This window comes from Ambystoma mexicanum, chromosome 2p, assembly GCF_040938575.1.
Source record: "Ambystoma mexicanum isolate Mex_15411 chromosome 2p, UKY_AmexF1_1, whole genome shotgun sequence".
Taxonomy (NCBI): Eukaryota; Metazoa; Chordata; class Amphibia; order Caudata; family Ambystomatidae; genus Ambystoma; species Ambystoma mexicanum.
In genome coordinates, this window is record NC_090923.1 from 737,762,760 (window position 1) to 737,786,109 (window position 23,350).

The 23,350-nt window shown below is 46.6% G+C and overlaps 1 protein-coding gene across 2 annotated transcripts in view; it reads right to left on the reverse strand.

The window, feature by feature from the left end:
* Positions 1-21,930, reverse strand: part of PSMD8 (proteasome 26S subunit, non-ATPase 8) — a 251,293-nt gene extending 229,363 nt beyond the window's left edge. Inside the window, exon 1 of one of the 2 annotated variants that reach the window (XM_069644355.1) lies at positions 21,666-21,930. In XM_069644355.1, the coding sequence (XP_069500456.1) occupies positions 21,666-21,797 (132 nt within the window). In that variant the 5' untranslated portion in view covers positions 21,798-21,930. The remainder of the gene's footprint in view (positions 1-21,665) is intronic. The other variant, XM_069644356.1, reaches the window with a different exon arrangement.
* Between the last annotated feature and the right edge of the window lie 1,420 nt (positions 21,931-23,350).

Here is a 23,350-nt window from a genome sequence, read left to right on the forward strand (position 1 = left end):
AGGGGACACAAAGGAGCTGCACCTCTACCAAAATCTGGCACCACCCTCGACCATACACTCCCAAACCTTCCCATCTATTCAACCAGTATGCCCTTGGAGAAGATGAAACGGGACACACAATTGATAAACTGGAAACTTCCAATGCCTAGAACCCATTCAAAAATCCGACAGAAGCCCCACATGAACACCTCTGCAACCTTCGCACATGGATATTGTAAAGACTTACTGACTCACCCTTAAAATCACAGGCAGAAGCAGCAAGACACCAAATGGTTCACCCCCAAATTGAACCACCTATAAAAAGAAAACTGCACACTCAAAGCAGCGAGTAAATTATCAAACCAACACCAACAGACAACCTACTACAGACCACTGCGAGTCTACAGAACAAAAAACAAAGTTCCTCTGCACGCCATACAGTAGCAGTGCAACATGACAAGGAAATGTTTAACATTATTAAGGAAATGTTTAACATTACAGAGATCAATCACCCATCAGCCTGCAACAGCAATGCTGAACCCACCACAACAGCTCTGTGACTTTTATCACAGCACGGTTCAGCAACAGAATTAGACAAATCCAAGGCCACCTAGACAAGGAAAGACTAACACTACCAATCCTGGCACTGGAAGCGTCACTGAGCAGACCCTGCATCTTCCCCCTAATAGCTGCCCTCCAATGCCTACACTAATTCCATCCCTTCCAGAAAAGGCTTTACAATTGTGGTCCACAGTAGCAATCCAGCAGGTACACCATGAGAGCCATGCCCCTAACATCTGAGGGGCCATAACCCAGAAGCCTGTTTTGGCCCCTTATTCCAATCGATCCCCTTTTATTAGCTGGCCAAGGCTCCTTAGCACCTTCATTCCAAAAGTGAATGCCAACCCCAACAACCGGCCAAGCGTCTACACTGCAAAAATAGTTAATATAGCAACAACTCTAGGAACATGTGGAAACCAACCACCTCCTTCACGGGTCTCAGCATGGATTTAGAACAACAAGAGGAAGAGAATCTACACACACTCTAGGGACACTCAAAGGCACTGACATTAGCAACCAGGGGCACTTACAAGGCATAAAACAAATCGAGTCACAGCAATTTGCTATGTAATTCTGTTGGTCTGCTACTTAAATTGGCACTTATGTGGCACAGATTGCTATTTAAATGACCCTATTCAATGAAAACACAACTCACCCTGCCCTGTATTTCCTCTCATGTTCCAAGGTTCTCTCCACCCCCTGTACACTGCAAGTTCAAAGGGGCGAATGGAGAGAGTGCAGCAGTAATCTCCTCCACTCTTAAAAGTACCAAAGGCCTGTGTAGGAATAAGTAATATTTTATTAAGCCAACTATATTCTGTGTGGCAAAGACCAGTATGTGTTAACTTTATTTTTCTTTTAAAAAGACAGTCCGGTAATTCCATTCCTAAAAATGTAAGTTGTTAGATAATGCAGAAATATACTATTGGTACTGCAAAACACTCAACTGCCTCCGTAGTAAAGTTTAGGTTAGTGTATCTACATCTTATAGTGTCAACTACATTTCATTTGGTAGGGCGAAGGTGCATCATGTTGACCAGTCAACACTTCTGAAAGTTTACAGGAGTACACGGGCAAATTCTTTTGATTATAAACCCACTTCTGTGTACTGCTGGTTGCATTCATATGTTCAACTGATGCTCAACCGTGAACGGATCCCAAACTCCTTGACATTCTAGCTGATCACTCTGTTGCTACCCTAAAAAAAAAAAAAAAAAAAAAAAAGAGATATCCACCAACTACAAACATTCCACTTAGTTTGCTCAGTTTTCTACCCACTACACCATCCACTCGGCTTAGTCTTACTTTCCTCGTCTGTAATGAATACACAAAGCTAACTAGATGCTTTGACAAAGTAATGATCAGTAATTCCATCTAGTCTATACATTTACAGACCTAGTACAACACCATACAGTCTCCAGAGCTCACTTTGCCCTATGAATAGGAATTGCATATATATTGGGGGGGGGGGCAGCAGGCCCGGAAAATAAGAGGAACCAGCAAGTAACTGCCCGCACCTCATGCCAGTCAGCTGCACCTCTGCACAGCCTTCACCCTGTCCTGGGAGGAAGTGCCCCAGGCCGAGCGTGCACCGTGCCTCATATCTGCCTCTGCGCTCCCCCCACCGGCAAACATGGCCAAACTCCTCGTCCTTAAAAAATGTCCATTCTTAGACATGCGTGTAATTTCTTTTTACGGGTGATGCAAATTGCACAAAGCCTGGTTCCCTTAAACACAAACAAAAAAAAAAAAAATCAGCAAACCAGCCAGAGTGCTAATATCGATAAATCCCGGTTTCAAGGGTGGGGCGAAAAGGGATGGAATGCTGCGCTTAGGCCTACCTGGTTTGGGCTTGAGGGTGTTACCGGCCCAGAAAGTAGTATTTATCGCTATATTGAAAACAGTTACCATTGCTGACAGGCAAGGGCCATGCCCATCACCCTGCCTGCTGCCGCACTGTACTACTATTCACAACACTACAGCTCACAATTTCTTTCACAGCAAGGGCCCAGAATCTACCACAAGGAAAAGCATCCATTAGAAGCCAACAAGAACAATTCTATCCAGAAATGCATCCATAATGAATGCAAAGTTTCAACCAGAACTGTAACTGCAGATCACTAATGTTATTTGTAATGACTCATGTTCTGGAACTCGTCACAAGGCATCTGTGCTCCGAGTAAAACCACCTCAAAGCCCAGCTATAAAGACCTACACTTGAAATTACCACCTTAAAAACAAACTTCGAGAGGCCACCAGGGCATGCAGGCATGATGGCTGCCTGATCGTTCGGCTCCCCTGAAGCCCCGAGAGATTTGTGGAGTAAAGTGCGATAAAAGGAACGTTATCCTCCTACAAAGGCTGAATCCAGGTGGGGGGAGAGGGGGGTGGAGGTGGGGAACTCCTGGGGATTCCGGCAATAACTTCCCGAGCTCTGGGGGTGCCCAGGTCCCCGAGATATCTGACTTGGAGCTTCCGCGCTCCCCCTCCCCCCCCCTCCAGGCTAGTGCCACACACAAGGTGAAGCTCCGTGGCCGGGCCCCTCCTCCCCGCCGATGGGCGCTTCGCTGTGATCAATCTGAGGAATCGACACCCCGTGCCTCTGCCGGCTTCGTTGAAAGCCCTCGTCCGACGAGCCCACCCTCGGCTCCCGCTGCGGCACTTTTGTATGACAGTACGCCCCGGGCCTCCGCGGCCGGACCCCAGCCTGCCGCACACACGTCTGTGTATTTCAACCCGGGCCGTCGCAGGAGCTCGCCCGGACCCCTTCCTCTCCTCGCCCCCCCGGCGGTGGGGAACATCTTTGCAACAACTACCATAAGGACTCCCCCCGGCTGCTGCTGCGACACAACCCTCAGAGGCCTACACCTAATAGGCCCGGGCCGACGCAGGAGCGCGCCTGGGCCCCTCTGCCGAGTGCCGGGCTCATCGTGGGGTTCACCACCCTACTTAGGGGTCTACTACTTGCCATCCACAGCGACTACCACCCCGGCGACCTTTGAACGCACCCACCGGCCCCACGTCGGAGTAACTGAGTACTGGCTGTCGTGGGGGGGGGGGCTTGTGGCCCGACCCGCCCGTCCTAACCACCACACCTCATCGGAGTTGGTACAGAACCGGGGGGGGAGACCTCGAGGAACATTGGGAAACCACGAAGATCTAGAGGTGGAGACAGCCCCATGAGTTGGAAAGAAACCCTGGCAGGATACCAATTCACTACCGAAAACAAGAGATGAGATCAACTCCCCACCTACGCCAACCCCGACATGAACACCATGCAGAACAATATCCAGACTATCCTAGACGAAATCAGGCGGATGAGAAGGGGGATGAGAACGGACATGGGAGCCAAGCTAGCTGACCTCACCGCCAAGGTCTCCACGTTGGAGGACAGAATGGAGGGGGTAGAGAATAACCAGGCGTCCGTCTTCTTGGAGACCCAGATGGAGGCAAGGTTTAAAGAGATGCAACGGCGCGAGGGGGAACTCCGCCTCAAAGTGGATGACATGGGAAATCGTGAACGGAGATGTAACCTGCGATTCTTCGGCCTGACGGAGGTGGAGACCCAGACCGGCGTGGAGGGCAAAGTGCAGGAGATCATTAGGATTGTCTTGGGAATTGACTCCGGGGAAACCATCCTGATTGATTGAGCTGGCGGGGGCGGTAGGGGCCCACGCTCCACGCTTGCGAAGTTCCACTATTACAGAGAAAGCAAAAATACTTGAAAGAGCTAGAACTCTAAGAGAGATACAATACGACAACTCCAGGGTGGCAATCTACCAGGACCTATCCGCTCTCACGCTACAAATGAGGAAAAAATGCGGTCCGATCACTAGGTGGCTGCAGGAGAAGGGGGTCCGGTACCGCTGGGGACACCCATTCAAAGTGAAAGGCACCCCTCGGAGGGACGTGGAGGACCCGCATGAGTATCGGACAGCAGAGAAATTAAAAGGAATGCAGTGCCGATCTGTTGTGGTTCACTCGCTCACTCGCCCTCTGTGGCCGTTGGCGAATTGGGGAGAAACATTTGTTCCACTTTTGTTGACGCCAAGGCCTGCGCGATGGATCCAAATGATTAAGAGGGAAGGGGAGAAAGTTAAGAAATGTGATGTTATTGCATTGTATTGTATTGCATTTGCCCGCAGGGCCCTCATGGGCCCCTCCATGTTTGGGGGCGTGTTATGTTGTATTGTTATGTTGCCACGGTTGGCGAGGCGTATGCCGAAATTGATGGTTGAAGGTTTCGGGTCCCACCTGTCTGAAACACGGAGTGATGGTGTTCTCGGTTGTCAGAAGGTGGCCAGGTGCATCCTGAGACCTTCGAAAACACCCCCGACTCACACTGGAAGCTAGTTCACGGTTGGACCCAGCTCCTATGAGACACAAGACACGCAGTGGGAGTAGAGGGGGCGGGGGAGGTCTTGTAGAAGGATTGGACTCTGACTAAAACCTGTAAAATGTTCCTATGGGTATAACCTGGAGGGTACGATCCACACTATTTCTCTCTCGGGGCCCAGGCAGCGGCCCTGGTGGTCCGTTGACTAAACCCGATGTATGTCGGGCGATGGAGACGGACGCCTACCAAAATGGGTAAGGGAAATGGGGAACCGGGGAGGGGAAAGAAATAGGTAATGCCATGCCATGGTTCTGGGGTTCAAGTCTACGGATGATAACAGGGGCACTCACTGAGGCTTTACAGGGCAAGGATAGCGACGACCATGGTTGAAGGTCGGATCGGTACGCTCAACGTGAAAGGTCTCAACTTGCAAAACAAGCGGTCTCTCACAAGTAACTTATTCCGCAAACAGAAATTACTGGCCCTCTTCCTACAAGAAACCCACTATAGAAGGGGGGCTGAGTCAACGATCAAAGGAAAGGAGATAGGTAGAAACTTCTGGGCCTCGCACAAATCCTCAAAGAAGTAGGGAGTGGGTATCCTCTTGGGTAAATCGCTGCAGCTCACTGATGTAGAGACGAAAAGGGGCTTTGGAGGTAGATTTCTTGCGATCAAGGGGTCAGCCCAGGGCACACGAGTCACACTGGCCACCCTGTACGCGCCCAACGCCTGCCAAATCAAGTTTATCCACAAGGTTCTTGGGGTCATGGACGGGTGGGCAGAGGGAGCCACAATCCTGGGCGGAGACTTCAATCTCATTACAGACCCCCATCTTGACTGGTGGTCGGCCAAAGGGACGGAACCAAAAGCCCTCACAAAAGATATTCTCGCCCTGAGGGACCTCCTACAAGAGTACTACTGGGTCGACGTATGGCGCAAATGCTGGCAAACCCCTGGGGTTACACGTTCTTCTCCCCTCCCCACCAAACATAGCAGAATTGATTTGCTGCTGGTGTTGGAGGAGGGAGGGGGAGAGGTTGGAAACCCCACGGTTGAATCTGTGACCTGGTCGGATCATGAACTCTTCGTTATGGAATGGCGGCTGCAAGCCACCGTGAAATCACGTAGGTGGTGCTGTAACGACACCCTCATGAGGGACCAGGTGTTTAGGGAATTCCTTAAGAAAGAAATAAAAGCCTTCTTCTTATCAAACGACACAGGGGAAGTCCCAATGGTTACAGTTTGGGAAGCAGCGAAGGCCACCTTCAGGGGTCTCCTCATCGCAGAGGGTTCGAGCAAGAAGTGAGAGAGGGCCCTGATAGAATCCAGAATCCGGGAAGACCTGCGGGCCACGAGGGCACAGCTCACCAAGGGAAACATAGACCGCAAAAACCTCCTGAGTGAAATGAGAGAGAAGAGACAAACTCTGCATACAATCCTGATTGGAGAGGTAGTTAAAAAAATGAGATACACGAAGCAGAGATACTATGAGAGGGGCGACAGGGTTGGAGCTCTTCTGGCACATAGGCTGAGGGGAAACAGGGCGGGCAGACACATAGAAAAGGTCAAGGATGGGGTGGGTAACACCCAGATAAAAACTGAAGACATAGCTGAATCATTTGCGGCCTTCTACAAGGCCCTCTACACTAAACAAGAGGGTGAATCACTGGATGAAATTCGAAAATATCTTGAAGACTACCCCCTACCCAAGCTCACAGACCTAGAGAGGGAGACATTAGACAAGGAGATAGAGGAGGAGGTGGAAGAGGCCATCAAAAAGCTTAAAATAGGCAAGACCCCAGGAGAAGATGGGTTCACAGCGGATTTCTATAAACAATTCCAGTCCGAACTAACCCAACCACTGACCAAATTATTCAACCAAATCAAAACCTTAGAAACCATTCCACTGACACTCCTGCAGGCCATAATTACAGTTATCACTAAGCCGGGCAGAGACCCAGCTGAGTGTGGCTCATACAGGCCCATTTCGCTTCTGAACACAGATGCCAAGATCTTCACCAGGATCCTGGCGACACGTCTAGAAAGGTGTCTCCCCCGAGTGATCCATCCCGATTAGGTAGGCTTTGAGGTAAATAGACAAGGAGCAGACAGCATGCGCAAAACCCTGCACATACTGAGCTCAAATGGAGTGAAAACCGACGGTGCTCTTCTCGTCTCTAGACGCAGAGAAGGCGTTTCACAGGGTGAGCTGGGCCTTCATGGAGGGGGTTCTGTCGTCCTTGGGTATGGGACCCAGGTCGCGGGGATGGATGACGGCCCTTTACTCCCGCCCTTCCGCTAAAGTGGTGGTCAATGGAGGAGAGTCGGAGTCCTTTCCTTTAGAGAGGCACAAGACAGGGATGCCCACTGTCTCCCCTCATCTACGCCCTGGTGATGGAACCCTGGGCCATAGCAATCAGGACTAATGATCAGATCCAGGGTGTTAAAAATAGGGGGAACTGACTACAAAATAACCCTGTTTGCAGACGATGTTCTCCTGTACCTCTCTAAACCATCCCAATCAGTCCCAAAGGTGTTAAATAATTTGGAGAGATATGGTTCCCTGGCAGGCTATAAGGTCAACGTAGATAAATCAGTGGCTTTCCCGGCAGGCCAGCTCAACGAGGCCGAGAGACAATACATCGATAACCTTCCGTTTTGTAAACGAACCGAGGGACTCTCTCACCTGGGGAGCCGAATTCCATCACACCTAGAAGATCTCTTTAAGGTAAACTACCCGCCCCTATGGAGGTCAATCAAACACGACCTGGGACGCTGGTCAAAATCCGGCCTCTCCTGGATGGCTCACCTCAACTCCATCAAAATGGTAATCCTCCCCAAATTCTTATATCTGTTTCAAATGCTGCCAACCCAGATACCGAACTCATTTTTCCTAGAGATCAAGGGGTCCTTCTCCGCTATCTATGGGCCAGTAAATCCCACAGGATTGCTTATGACACTCCACTAGACACAAGGATGAGGGTGGAGTTAATTTCCCAGATCTAAACACTTATAAGGCGTCACAATTGCGAGTCCTGGTTGATCATCTGACGACTGGCCCAAAGAAACAATGGGTAACACTGGATAACACACTCTTCTCGCCGGTCACATTGGACGAGTGGCTATGGGTCCCCAAGACATCTATTCCGAGAAGGGTTCTAAAAAATTCAATGTTGGGAGTGCTGTGGTCTATTTGGAAGGAAGGGGGGTTACCTAAGATGGCTCACAATGTGGCCCTCACCTTTGAGCTGCATCTGGGCCCTGCCACTTTGGGAAGGGATCAACGAACCACTAGCCTTCCAGCAATGGTACGAGGTGGGTCTTTGTAGGGCCGGACAGCATTGGGTGGATGGGGTGTTTATATCTCTAGGTGACCTAAAGGATGCCCTGGGCCTCCCTAACCTCACCCCCTTTCGATACCTACAGCTTAAGGGGGCCCTTACCGAGAGCAGATGGGGTGACACTTAGGCGGGACCTAACCGGTTTTGAGAAATTCCTCATAACACACAAAGGTACCAAGGGGGTGATATCGCAGCTTTATAGCTTCTTGTTCTCTACCCCAAGGGACCCCCATCTTACCAAGTACAATGGGGGAAGGACTTAGGCACCACCATAACGGAAAAAAGATGGACCAAGATTTGTAGGCAGGCACACCGTTCCACAACTGCACCCCAATACCGCCACCAGGCCCTGAAGTTGATACACAGATGGCACTACCCCCCCCCACAGAGGATAGCCAGAATGAGAAAAGGTTACGACCCCCACTGCTGGAAATGCCATGTTGAAAAGAGGGATTATGTCCATATGTGGTGGAAGTGCCAGGTGGCACAGACCTATTGGAGTGCGGTCCTGTCATGGATAAGAGGAGTAGACGGAATGGTGAGAACTCTGTCCCCTTGGCTGCTGTTGTTCGGCATTGAGGTTGAGGGGGGGCCCCCCCAAGGTGAAACACGACCATATGTTGCAGGAAGTGCTGCAGATAAGATTTTGAGGTGGGAGTATTTTACGCATGATTTTTCAAATTAGAGCGTAAATGCAATTTCAAGAGAGTAAAAATTTGTTTTCTCCTCTGCAAGAGAGTAAAACTTATCCAACACATACGTTATGGGTATGAACACATTTTAAAAGACTGCGTGCTTTATTGTGTTGCTCGCTTAGCTGTCACAGATTTGGTCTTTCAGTTGGAAATTCACCATCATGCATAAGAAGGCTATGCTGCTGACAAAAGAAATGCTACATTTCCATCTAGTGGTGGAAAGTATTTTTTTTTTAATGAATAAATCAAAGCGTACACGGTACGCAGTACAAAATTAAATGGTCCGTATTTGCCATATTTACATGCGTAAAAGGGCAAGATACGCACGTTAACTGGTAGGCTGGTTGCAGGTCATGCTAGTCGCGGCTAGATGCTGCTGGGCCCACAAATGGAAATCACCCCGACCTCCTGGGGAAGGGGAGTGGGTAGCGAGAACACGGGCAATCTACGATATGGAGTATCTCACCCACCTGATCGATGAACCCAAATCTAACATCGAAGCCCTATGGTTGCCATTTTTTGATAAATATGGGAAAATAGCCTGAGGCATAAGTAACCAGCTCAGACGGTCCTCTCGATGGGAACAATACTATCAGGGCAACCCCCCTTGGAGTGGGAAGATTCCGATTGTTACAGGAAACGTGACTTTTATATGTTGGACCTTGTTTTTTGAGCACCGTCTTTCTTTCGGAAGCAACCCTATGCTCGCTTTGCATCTTCACATGATTTGCTGGACCCTGTTGATATCAACCATTAAACCATGGGATGGGGGGCGGGCGGGGTTTTAAATTGTGACCTTACTTTGATATATACCAATGTTTGCATTATTTTTTGAATTATGTCATAATTGTAAAACTACAATAAAACCACATTTTCAAAAAAAAAAAAAAAATTCTACCATGCAAAATGGTGCCACTATACATTCCAAGCATAGTCTTGCCCTGGTGTTACTGTGTACCCAAAGTGGCCTTGAGATCTAGCATGGAGAGGAGCATGAGACTTGCATTTCCTTTTCAGTGTTTATTCGTAAACAAAATAGCGATTTCTGTTTGCATTTTTACATAAAAATCAATACAAATGGAAAAAGGGGAGCCTTCAATCGAACATCATGCGGCGCAAGAAAGACAAGGAAAACGAACTTGCGTAGCAGGGACGCTTCCTGGTCGGTCTCACCAACACAAAGGGAGATTGGACTAAGTATCATCGCCCTTCCTTGCGGTTCACATACAATGCAATTCGGAACAGATATCTGCATTCTGATCGACAACGGCACCAAAAACAAAACAAAAAAAAGAACGAATAAACAGGCTCAACACACTGGTTCAATCTAGGTTTAAAACTACTTTGGCTGGAGGGCCGTCCACAATCTCAATTCCCTCTCCAGATCCCAAATACTAAATTCACAAAGCATACCACTGTGCAATGCACACAAGGTAGTGATCTACCTATAAAGACTGCATTAACATTCACAGCGTAATGCCACGGTTTACATCTCCGGCTCCCAACACACAAAACACAGGGGATGGACCAAATACAGAAGAACCAGTCAGGTCACTTAGGTCGAGGAAGTAGGCTGGAAACTACATCCCTGGGCCAGTCTGTGCCCAAACCATGTTAACAGACCAACAATAAATACTACATCTGCCAATAACCCTTTCCCAACAGAGAAAAAAAAAAAAAAGGACAAGCAAAACACACAGTTCGGGATCATGGGAAAAAACTGGGATTAGCACACTGAGTGTTTTCCGACAGAACTGGAGCACGCCCACAGTGTGCACAGGATCCCACTGGCAAATCAGCGGGAAACTAATCAGTCCAAGCATTACATAAGGGCCAGCTCTCAAAACAAGAGTGGTAGGAAGTTTTGTGGAACAAAAACGCGTGGTGTGGTGTTAAAGAGGAAGAGGTTGTTGGAGCAGAGGGAGGTTAGTGGGCTGGTTTTAAGACCCGGAATGGAAGACCGGAATGGAAGACCAGATTGTAAGACCTGGAGGGGAAGATGCCATGACGGAGTGGAGTGATACATTTTTAACTCCTGGAGAAGAGACGGATTGTAAAACCAGGAGACCAGTAACACAGAAAAAGTAGGAGATTGAAGCAGAGACCAAAAGGCAGGTGAATAGCGACCCGACCACCGCCTAGTCAAGAAAAGGGCGGAGGAAGCAAACGTGGAGGCCTTTGATGAGGGAAAGAAAGGGAGGTGAAGACCCAAGGCTCTGACCAAGGGATGGTAGAGCAGAGGCATCAAGAGAAAGAATGGGCAGGCGCCCTGAGCAGAGATGGTGAAATCTTTAAACTCCAAGACAGAGTCCACAGGTATTTCCTATAAGTCAGTGATTCACAGTGCCAATGGTACGACACTGTTAGGGAGATTTCTCACACAAGTGCTATTCCCCTCTACCTTAGAGCACTCCAGCTCTTCTGCTATATTTTGGCGCTTTGAAGTTTTAATTTTCAATGCGTTTTACTTTTGTGCTCTTTGGTTATAGAGTTTTAAAACAATCCAGTGGCAGCATCTTTTTCTGTGTGTCACACAGCACCTTCAGTGCAGTGGCACAGGGGTGTCTCAGACTCCCCAAGGTTTAAATACCTTCCCTGGGACTGACTGTCTCCGAGGGCATGTAAAGTTAAAGTGGCTTTACTAGTCTCATTAAAATTACTAGAGTGCGCTGAAGGGGTTGCCTACACTCAGGTAACAGTAAAATGTGACCTTTTCCTATTTTAAATGGCTGGTGGCAGAGGTTTAGATCAACTACCGTGATTTTTTGCGACCGCTAACAACGGTAGCTAAAAATCAGGGGTAGCCATGTTTTTCAATATGGCGCCCCAGATCTATCTGTAAAAACAGACTCTGGTCATCTTTTTTCACTATTTCTTTTAGGAAAAGTCCTTCTTGTGTTTGTATCTGCGCGCCAAACCAGGTTTGGTCCCTTTGTTTGTGCCCTTTGGCGGTCTTCTGTACTGAAGCCCTCCTCTGGTGTCAGTGTCTGGGGTGGACAGGATATGGGGGGGGAGGTGCTCAAAACTCCCTGTGCTTAGTCTCCTAGGAGACCTGAATGCACTCTGGTGTGATTGGCCAGCTGGCTGTCTGGCTAAAAAACGGTGGTGTGGAAGGTTGCCCAGAGCAATGCCAGTGGTTCAGATTAACTCAAAACCTTCCACCCATCACTTTTTTGGTTTCAGATTGTCTCCCTATCTGAGAGAGGGTATGCCCCTGACGTGGGTCCCTTGCTCGCTGCGCCATAGGGAAGCAAGCTGCACCTCACTGAGGAGGCCCAACAAGGCCGAAACATGTCTGGGGTTGCTTGCGTTTCTGCGCAGAGGGGACCTGGCCTAGCAGTTCAGGCAGGGCTGGTTCCATTGGTGGCAGTACCTGACTGATTTGCATATGGCTGGACCCCTTTTGCAATGGCACAGACGGGCTAAAAAACGGTGGTGTGGAAGGTTGCTCAGAGCAACGCCAGTGGTTCAGATTAATTCAAAACCTTCCACCCATCACTTTTTTGGTTTCAGTGCGGCAAGGACAGCCACCCTGCTGTGTGAGTGACAGCCAGGCCGGAATGAATTGGGGAAAACTGTTTTAAAAGCAAGTCTCTGGGACTTGGAAAGCAGAGTCGACCACTGGAACGAAAGAACCGAAGAGGAGAGGAAGGAAGAGGACTGCTGCAAATCCTGGATGACCGGTGAAGCCCTGCTGCAGGTCCAAATTGCCTGAAACTCGGATGACAGAGAAGCCCTTCAAGGTTAACTTCTTCCCTTGAGTTTGGTGGGAACAACCAACTCAAAAGCCACCTGGACACCATCCTATTGTGGTCGAATTTTCATCCGAGTGCTGTTGAAAACTGGATAGTCAGATGGAAGGAAATCAGGGGGACTTTAAGGCACTCGCACCTTAAACCAAAGTCTTGCTACAGCTTTTGGCCTCTTCCCTGGGCAGTGCACCAACCTCCCAACGTCGTCGTGCTTGTCCTTCCCTAAACATTCATCAAACTTTTCACCTAGCCAAATCCTTTAAAAATCTGTGGCAAAGACTTAACCGTTACATACCAGAACTGTGCTATTCTATACAAAAGGCTCTGAACCATTGACTTTGGCCCAGGCCTATTGAGAAGAATTGCTGGTTGTATTTAACTGAAACCCTTTGCCCTGCCTACGAATGTATTTGGGCTGTCTATTCTTATAACCTTGTCTTTTGCCTCCCTTCTTAAGTATCTGAAGTGCCGTTTTGCTCACAATTCATTTTTGAGCTAAACTTGTTCAATTACATACCGGTTGGATTTTTGTGGGATATTGAGCTGCTTATGCTAGTGTAATGTTAATGATTGAGTAAATAAATATATATTCTTTTACTAAAAAACCTTAAGTGTTTACTTGAATCACTGTATTGGTTGGTCCTTTGTGTAACTTGTTCACCTGCTCACTTAAACTCCTGACATAAGTCTGGCTGCTCAGCCATCACTACCACTTTACTGCGTAGTACAGGGTTGTACCAAAGGTGAAATTGTGCTTACACTTGTAGTCCTAATATTGAAGGGCACAACATACAGTAACACGAGCTGTGATGAATATAAATACTTTTCGTTGACTCCAATTGTAATGCCACTAGCTAAAACCTTATTAGATGCCTCAAGAGTATTCTTTTGTATAAGGACTGTGGCTTCGAGTATAGAGTCCTGCTGCGTTATACCTGGTTATGAACTGACCAGTTTAGAAGTCGATGTAGACAATAAGGAATGAGCACTGCAGAGTTACTTTCTAATTGCAGATCGTGTGTGGTGATCACGTTGTGAAGAGAGGAATGTTGATATTAAGAGAATTGATTAACTTCATTATGAACGACCCGACTTCGCTAATAAGTGGTTATAGGTTGAGCTTTGTCAACAAACTGTAAAAGACTAGTGATTTTATGGCAATAATGTATATGTTGAAAGTCATTAATGAAATGGTATAAAAACGAGTGACTTTTGGTCACTAACTTATGGTCCGTACTTCTATGCCTTTTTTCGGTAGGCAGCCGAGAGGTGGATTAAGACCCCGCCCCCCAGATGCACTACTATTGATAGTCAATGCGAAGTGCTTTGAGTACCTTGTAAAATGAATTCGGCATTAATGCGCTACGCAACTCACTTGTCCAATAATTAATAATCAACCATTAGCAACTACTAATAAGTTGCTCTTGTTCACGTTACAAAGCATCACGAAGTAACAGAGCAAGATACACCGTACCCAAAGGCTAGTGGCTACACAGAAATACATTGGAAACCCACTGAAGAAATTCCCACAATTGCACATATTATTGGTTGTATGGGAATTAAACATGTTGGGTGATAAGGAGCTATATTAAAACATGCTCTATGAATTCTAGGATTCTTTAGCTTTTTGTGGATTTTCTTTAAGGTTTTATTGCTGAAATGTGTTTTCCATTGTTGGTTAATAGTTATTTGGGAGTCATTGATGTGTAAATGTAATTTGTGGTGTTTTGGTAACTTAACTGTGGTGGTGGTATGACACAAGAGTGTAAAGTATTAATTGAATGTTTTACCAGCGTCTGTCTTGTGTTTTCTTAACAATATATTTAAATACAATTGATATTTTTATACAAATAAGGGTACATTGAATTATTTTCCCCTTCTTAGTTGCTCGGTTTAAGTAGAGTGAATTTCAGCATCCGGTCCTTGTGTCAAGTTTTCCTTAAGTGTAACCGGGGCTGACCGGACTGCTTACCACCCTGGAGTTCCCCCCCTTCAGTATATTAGTTACATGTCAAACTCCTGCCATTTATGCAATGCCAATCCAAGAGTGCCAACAACCACGGCACCACTGGTAGAGCCATGCAAGGGACAGAATTGGTAATCCATGTTTGAAGGTCTAGATGATGCTCAATCACACCTTCCAGGAGGAGTCCAATTTCAGCATGGCAGTGAAAATATTACAGCCCTGCTATTGACTGGAAAGAAAATGCCCTACATCCTTCTTTGGTCCTTCTAATATAGGGGTGGATCCCTTAAGCTTCTGTGCCATCTAAGAACTGTTGATGGACACATGGACCACAAACAAATTGTGGTTCAGGTCTCAAATCATCCTTTTGTCACCAAGGTGCACCCTCTGTTTAAGATGCGGACTCTTTCGAGATCATTGCCTCCTGTGTCTCAGATCACAGGATAATCTACTGCCCAGCAGTCCCGTCCACTCCCTACTTTACAAGAGCAATATAATATGGTGGCTGAACTGTTCTAAGGCATTCTCCCTAACCCTGCCAATGGTTATCACAACGGATGCCAAAAGCAAGAGGTGCAGTGTTAGGACAGTTTTTCTGAAGTGCTACCAACTTCGTCAAAACTATTCAACTGAACCAGTACAAGACTCCACTCTTAGTATAAGGCTGTATCACCCGATTACATGGTAGCGTAGACAGAGCAGCTAGGCTTATCTTAGGAGGGAGAGAGGACTGTAGAATCAGTACACATGAAATTGTAATACAAATGGTCCAAAGAAACACTATGTATGTAAATATAAAGGATTTATTTAATTACAGGTAGGCACAGATAAATCTTGGGGTAAATAAGAACTAACACATGGAAGCAAGACAACACGGAGTAACACAGATTCGATCCCTGGGTCTGCGTTTAGAAACCTCTGGGTATTAAGCGTGTTATAAATTGTCATATAACACATATGAAATCACAATTATAAAAACACAATAACAATTATAAAAACACAACACTATACTTGAAGATACACAGACCAAAGTATAGACCTTATATGGAACACCCAACAGTAGTTCTAGGGAAGTCATCCCCTTTTCATACACATTTAGTATAGGACACCTATTCTTGGGGAGTAAAAACCAATGGTTACTTTCACAATTACCTTCAGTAATGCAAGGGCAATAGACCCTACCAGTTATACAATGACTCTCAGTACAAATCACTTAATCAGTCAACTGGATAATATACCTTATGTGACTAGTGGAACACTTATTCCAGGTGCAGTAAAAACCTATAACTACTTTTGTGATAACACAGTTATAATAGGTGAGTAAGACCTAAGGATGTAATATTCAATTACAGGTGCTTCTGAGACCAGTGAACCACGGATAGCGATAAGCAGTAACTCTTGTAACTTATTTTTGGGGAATGGGACAGGTCATCAGCAGATTAATACACCCTGATCAGTCTGGATATGTCCCGTGCAGAAGCACATCATCAGGTAACCTCAGACGACTTCACCGGGTAATAGAGCACACAGTAGGAGACTCGAGCGAGATTGCAATTATATGCAGTAATGGCCTTGGATTCCGTCAAATGGCCTTGGCTGATGGCAGCTCTAAGAATATGGGATGGGACCTTGGTACCTCAAGTGGGTGAAATTACTATACAGCTCACCGCTAGACAGAGTTAAAACGGGAGCAATCATCGCAGAGAGGTGGCAACTCAGTATGGGCAGACAGGGATGCCATTGGTCCCCGATGCTGTATATCCTGGCGTAGGAACCCCTGGTGATATTCTTGAGACAACAACACAAGGAAGTCGGGATCTACACAAAAGGGGACCACACTTAATTTCATTATATGCAGATGACATGTTACTATACTTGAGATACCCTGAGGAAAATATTCAATACCTTTGAGAAGCAATGGAGCGATTTGCGTTGCTCTCTGGCATTGCAATTAATCCCAAGAAATCATGTATATTCCCCCTGGGGAGGTACATAGGGGTCCCGTAGGAACAACTGCCAGTCTAAAAATATGGTGGTAGACCAGCATGTTCAGATACCTGGGGATAGACATCATACGGTGGAAGCAGAATATAAACACAACACCGAGAAAGCGGTAGTGAACAATGAAAATAGCATGAGGTTCTGGACTAAGCTCCCCTTGGCCATGATGGGGAGGGGGGGGGCGCTGTTGAAGATGGTCGTATTGCCTAGGCTACTACATTTTTTTGGGAACATACCATATATGATACCAAAGCGTTTCTTTGTCAAACTCCAGAGCATATGCATGGGCTTCACTTGGTATGTAACTAGGAACAGAATTGCCCTATGGAAGTTACAGAACACGTATGATAAAGGGGGTATAAAACTACCTAATTTTGAGATCGATTCTTTGGCCAGTCAACTGCAATACGTTGCCAAATAGTTAACGGAAGACTCGACATCAGAGTTCAGACTGTTGAAATCGGAGTGTGCCTCGCTTTTTCTGAAAGAAGTGATATGGCTGCCCAAACTTGAACTAAAAGGGCACCCTGGAACGTTGGAATTGGGATGGAAGATATGGCGCAAAGCTTGTCAGGTCATGGCGAACCCAACCCTGTGTTCTCCGCAAGTGCCGCTAGTGGCATTGACCGGAGGAGACGTGCAACTGAGGAAGGACTATTCAAAAGGCACTGGGAACCGGTTGGGATCACAACAGTGGGAGACATTTGGCAGGAGGGGGAAGCAAAGGAATTCGGGGTGCTGGCAGAGGAAACAGGTTTACACATAGGGCAGTATATTACTTATACTAGAATGGTATGGAGGATCAGAGAGACATGGTTTGAAATAATACTGGAAGATCAACCTGACAGCCATAGAAACAATATACGATATCGCAGAGGGAGGGCATGAGGTTTCTCGAATCTATGAGCTGCTGATGTCCAAGGTGAGAAAGCAAGTGGCCCAATTAAGACAAGACTGGGAACTCATGAGTGACGTGCTATGGGAGCGGGCTCAAGGGTACCATAAAAAAGAACGCAAGGCTACAACAAATACAGCTATATGTAACCCACAGGGCATACATGACCCCCCAGAGGATAGCTCTGTTTAAGAACGCTGAACGACAAACATGGCCAAAATGCGGGAAAGAAAACGCAGGGATGACGCGTTTTGGGCATGTCCGGAAATTGGGAAGATCTGGGGAGAAGCAGCCCAACGATTAAATGAGAAAGGGATCAAGCTAAATGTTGAATCAGTGTGGGATTGTATGGTAGGGGGGTTCCCTAGACCATGCCAACTTAAACATGTGAGCAAGCTTAAGGACTTGGCATATATACTTGCCAAGCACAGAATTGCCATGGGGTGGAAAGCATGCAACTGACCGATGGGTGAAGTTTGGTGGAGTGACCTCCAGAAATGGACCGAAGACGAAACAGCAGTATGGCACGAAGCGGTCAGTAGGGAGGGGAGGAGGAAGCATAAAACCTGACGGCCTGGAAACACTTAGAGGCCACATTGTATGGGTCCACCCAGGACTGGTTAAGCGATCAGGAAACTTGAGAATACGGAAGGGGAGGTTCCCCCGGAGGAAAGAGAAGCAGAATGCGAAGTGGAGTAAGCTCGAGTTGCGGGTAGGGTAAGGGGTAAGCGGTAGATACTTGACAATATGTACATGATGCTAAAGAATTACGATAAGTACTACTGGTTTTGTTGGATGTTGATTGTTGTAAAAACCAATAAAAATGTATTAAAAAATAAAAAACGTATTTTTGGGAAAGCACACAGCTAACTCAAGTAGGTCAAACCCATATACTTTGTATATATCACAAGCAGTCCAGGTTAGATCTTTCCCAGCTAAAAGGACAACTGATGTAGGACAGTTTGAATCACAGACTCTAGGTTAGATAGCACAGGGAAAGTAAAACCCATGTTACACTTTACTGAATGACTCAAAGTTATTCTAGGTAGGCAACAACCTAATACAGACTTATTCAGGACAGGTTAGCAGCAAGCCAGGGGAAGCAAGACCCAGGTGGGGGAACACTCATACAATTATCCTTAAAGGACTAATCTGGTGATACCAACACTTTACTTTTGGTAAGAGGTACAACCTAAGCACAGGAGAGTAATATACCTTCACATCTACTTTCTATTAGACTGGCAAAACAGTTTCTAAGGAAGAAAAGCTGTTAACCATACTTTTAAGAATAGTGCATCACACATCCAAGGTAAGAATGTTCACTCCGAGTTAAAGTTATCAACCAACTCTTTACAAGTAACTTTGAAACACTTACTTTCTTTTCTAGGTAAAAGACCCAATCCCTTCAAAGTCTTTCCCTTATTCTTGTAGCATGAGTGTTCTCAGTGGCAGAAGGAGGGTCACTAGGATCTGGTGTCCAACAGGCAGTATTAGGATAGGTTCTTTAGTAGCAAAAGTCAGAGTTCCTTAGGAAGACTGGGCAAACAGGCAAGTACTTTACTTCAGAGTTAGAAGAGGGTCCAGGATCTTCGCAGAAGACACCCTAGCAGGATTCTGGATGAGAGGGCTCCCCATCACAGAAAACAACACACACAAATCCTACCAGACTTAAGGTAAGTACATACCCAAGCCAACACAGTGCCTCAGCATTGAAGATTTTGCAGCAGGACTACTCCAGGATCTGAAGCCAAAGGTCAACGGGTTCCTTGTTGTGACTGAAAACACGACCTTGGAAGGAATTTTGCAGGTGGGATCGACGAAGGCTCTAGGCAAGGTTTCCTCTCGCAGCTGAATGTGGCTCTGTGGATTTGGCGCCTTTTTCAAGGAGTACAGAAGACAGAAAATCACAGTTGAATTCTCGTTGTCACAAAGGTCCAGCACTCTGTTGAGGGAACTTTTCTGAGTCAATGTGAGTCTTTGGAGATCTCCCAGGATGTCCACGAAGTTTCAGCAAGATTCGGAATTCGGAAGACCATTCACCGCAGTGGCTCGAGGTCCCAGGGTATTGGGGTATTGCAGCAACACATGGGATGGCTCAAAATGCAGGTCTTCTTGAGTCTAGTGGGTTTCACCAGGCTCTAGGTCGTCATTTTCGGAGTCCCCAGGTCGATTGGAAGGAAGGGCTACAGCAGGCTCTGGTTACACAGCAGGCTCTCACGTCGCTGGAAATCATTTCAGCACCTTTTCCTTAATCATCCTCTCTGGTTTCGGGTCCAGTGGTCGACTTCTCTTCAGCTTCCAGGTTTGCAGTATTTATCAGGAAACACAGCAAAACCTCTGCATTCTCTCCCCGCATTTTACAATAAGGGGCGATCTGATTTGTCCAATCAGGACAGCCAGCACCCCTCTGGGATTTGTCCCCATTCAAGCAAGGTGGAAGACAAAAGGGCTGTGGAGTCTTGGACTCCCCCTCGCTTCCTGCCCTCATAGACAGACTGGAGCCTGGGAATCCACAGGACTCCCGCCAAAGATAAAAATCACACAAAGGAATTTCCCATACTGAATGTCAGGGGAAGGAACAAGAAATGGCAAGAAACACTAAAATGGCGAAAAAGCCATTTTGGCAAAATGAGCACCATTGGGAGCCTTTACTGCAGCTGTGAACACAGCCCGCGGTAAAGGTTCACCAAATTAATACAAGGTATCACTGCCACCAACCATTGAAGGTAAGCTTGTCCCGGTAACAGAATTGTTACAGTTTTAATGTGAAAGGGGATACATTGGATCTCCCCAGCACTCCACATAAGGTGGGGTGTGCTGGCTTCACAGAATAAAATGTAGAGGGATCCAAAGATTATTTCTATCCTTGGCAACTGTAGTTCACTCAAGGTTAGCAAATGAAAGTTAAAAGGGGAGCCCCTAGGGCAGCCCAGCAACAACAGGCACTTATTGCCAATTGTTAAAGAGGATAACTTTAAAAAGACACCCATAAAAAAAGAGTTAAAGATGCTATGAGTGTGGACATTTTTTTTCCTACTCACAGAGGTATTAAGGAAAAATATCCAACTAGTAAAGCAAAAAGTTCTGGGGTTGACCCAGGTCAGGAAGATTTACCAGTTCTGTGAAAATCTTGTCCAACATGCAGCTACGAGGGAACAGGCTTCACGACAGGTAAACATGGTTGGTAGTATTCAGCTTGAGCATACTGGTGGGGATTGTCTGAACTACCCCAATACTTCTCGCCCCGCCTACAGGCACATGCAGTGAACATAAACACAGGTTGAAGGACCACGACTATGGGATCCAGGAAGGGGCGGTTGCTCCAGGTCTCCATCACTGAACTGTCTGGCGCTATGAATGTGGTAAAACATTGACTCATTTCAAGCAATATACATCCCGCGAGACAGAAACGAGCAGAAGATTCCCTGCACAGGTTGCTTTCTACATCCCACTTCCTCACGCACCAGGTGGTTTTCAGAGGGATGTTGCGGCTTCGTTGCCCGATCCATTTGTTTGTAAGCCATCACTATTCCTGAGCCAAAGATCAACCAGCCTGGCCAATAGAATGCAATTTTTACCATGTTGGACGACAGTTGTTATATTTGCCATCCCTCCATGCCCATTGATGAGGGCGAGTCTACTGCATGTCATGAAATAAAATGCCTAGGCCATCATGAAGTTGGCCTAGGGTAACCTGTTACAGAGGTTGGCGCAATTACCACAGTGTTTGCTCTCCCTCTCGCAACACTGAATTTCCATTCTCTACAACTGAAGATGGTATTCCAACAGCGCATGTTGAGGGAATGGAATTACAGAGGAAGGGATCTAGTTCTAGAAAAGTTAAACTCTAGACGCCTAACTATTCGGCAGCTTCTCCAACACTAACCCGATGGCCTCACTCGCGTACCGCGATTTGCCGGATACTCTCATCCCGTAGATGTAATTTGACACCAGCTTTCCTTATCATCCTACATTATTTACACTCCAGCCTCCATCCACGAGTCCCGTCAGGCTCTGATCTCCACTCCTGTAGTCCCAAGACCTTCCCCTACAAGAGGTTCCGCTTACTTAAACCTTGAAGTGCCATAATATATCCCTTCCCCACTATCTTGGATTGGCCCGGAGTCTGAATGTCATACCTTGAGCTTTCCAAGACTCTCCCCGCACTCTCGGAGATCGGGGCTTTTGCGGCTCCACTCCGTTCGCAGCCGCTCGTACATCAGCCCTGCTTGCCGCAGCCCCGCACTGCCTTCTCCTCCGTTCACCGCCATGGACCCGGCTCACAATGAATCGGCAAAGCGTTGACGGCTGCTGTAGCACGACACTTTACGTCTTAACGTGGTTTTCGGCAATGTCGCAAAGGTGGACTGACAGCTAGCGCCATGACGTCATCCTTTTTGTCAATAAAACATACACACTACGAAATTCCCTTGAAAAGGATAGAGCTTTTCCCGTTTCAAGATGGCCATCAGACATCATCATTGCATTCAACCCACAGAGTTCTACTAGAGTCTAGACTATAGCAGGGATACTGTGCAAAAATGGTGATCAGCGGAGCTAACCAAACGGCATCTCTCCTGTTAAGTATTGTGTCCAGGGCCAGCCCTAGGATTTGCGTACCGCAAAAGGTGTGTGCACGCCCCCCCACCTTATTTGCAGACCTAGTGATATCAGTGATCTTACATAAAATGATATTACAGAATATGTTTTTAATTTGCAAAGGTATCGTGGTAAGACACGTTACCATGAGTAAGGCAAAACACAAATACACTGTGACATCCAGTATACGAGTTGTCACTGGTAATAGTTACCTATGTGGCAATATCAGGCGAGGCTTTTTGGTTTTGGTGCTCCCGATAGCGCCACCTATGTAACCAAAGTATTGCTAACAGAAAAAAGAGTAAAAGGGAATTGAGAATCTAATTTGTGGTTGGCGTGGTAACTGAAAATCACCAGTTATGAATTTGTCCCATCACTAAATGTTAATTTCTGTGTCCTGGAGCCATTTAAACAAATGAATGAGTTAATGTTTAGGAATGAGTGTGTCAATCAGGAGTTATGTTTTAAAGCGCCACATGCTTTCATATCCTGTTTAGCAGTATATTGATTCTTTGCCAGCTGCTCAGCCCTTTTTTCATCTGTGTGTGGGATAAGTTGCTTTCTGTAGTATTGGAAGATGGTAAGAAGTCATCAGGAATCAGGTAAAGCACTGGAGACATATATAAATGAGTAGTTTATTTATAGCTACAGGGCAAGTTAAGTAGGAAAAGGCAGGAGCTAAATAGCTAACATCCTTTCAGTTAGGTTCTCCCATCCTGTTTCCCCAACTGTAGCTATTGGAACAATAATGTGCCATATAATTCTAAATGACATCACAGTATTCCACTATCTGCACAGAGTGCACTCAGTACAGATAGATACTGTAAATGCTACACATCTCCCTCTCTTCCAACTGAACACACAACAAGATACCACAGACCAGGCATTCAGAGACCATCAAGATTTCCACACTTCTGCACATCTGTAAAAGCCATACAACAATCACAACCATAAAAGCGTATGCCACATTCACGTAACTAACAATCAAAACAAACAAGTACACAATTCACCACTTGCCTGGGACTGCCACTCCCAGACCTCACAGCTGCCACCTGCGAGCACATACATTCCTTGCCACACTCTCAGCTACCGACATGTATCTCCTCCCACTCCATCTGCCACCTGGAGGCAAGGGTCTGCCACTCCCCCAGCACAACCGCGTACTCACGCAACCGTCGGGTAACTTGCTAACATCCATATAGACCACCGATTTGCATCCTTATCA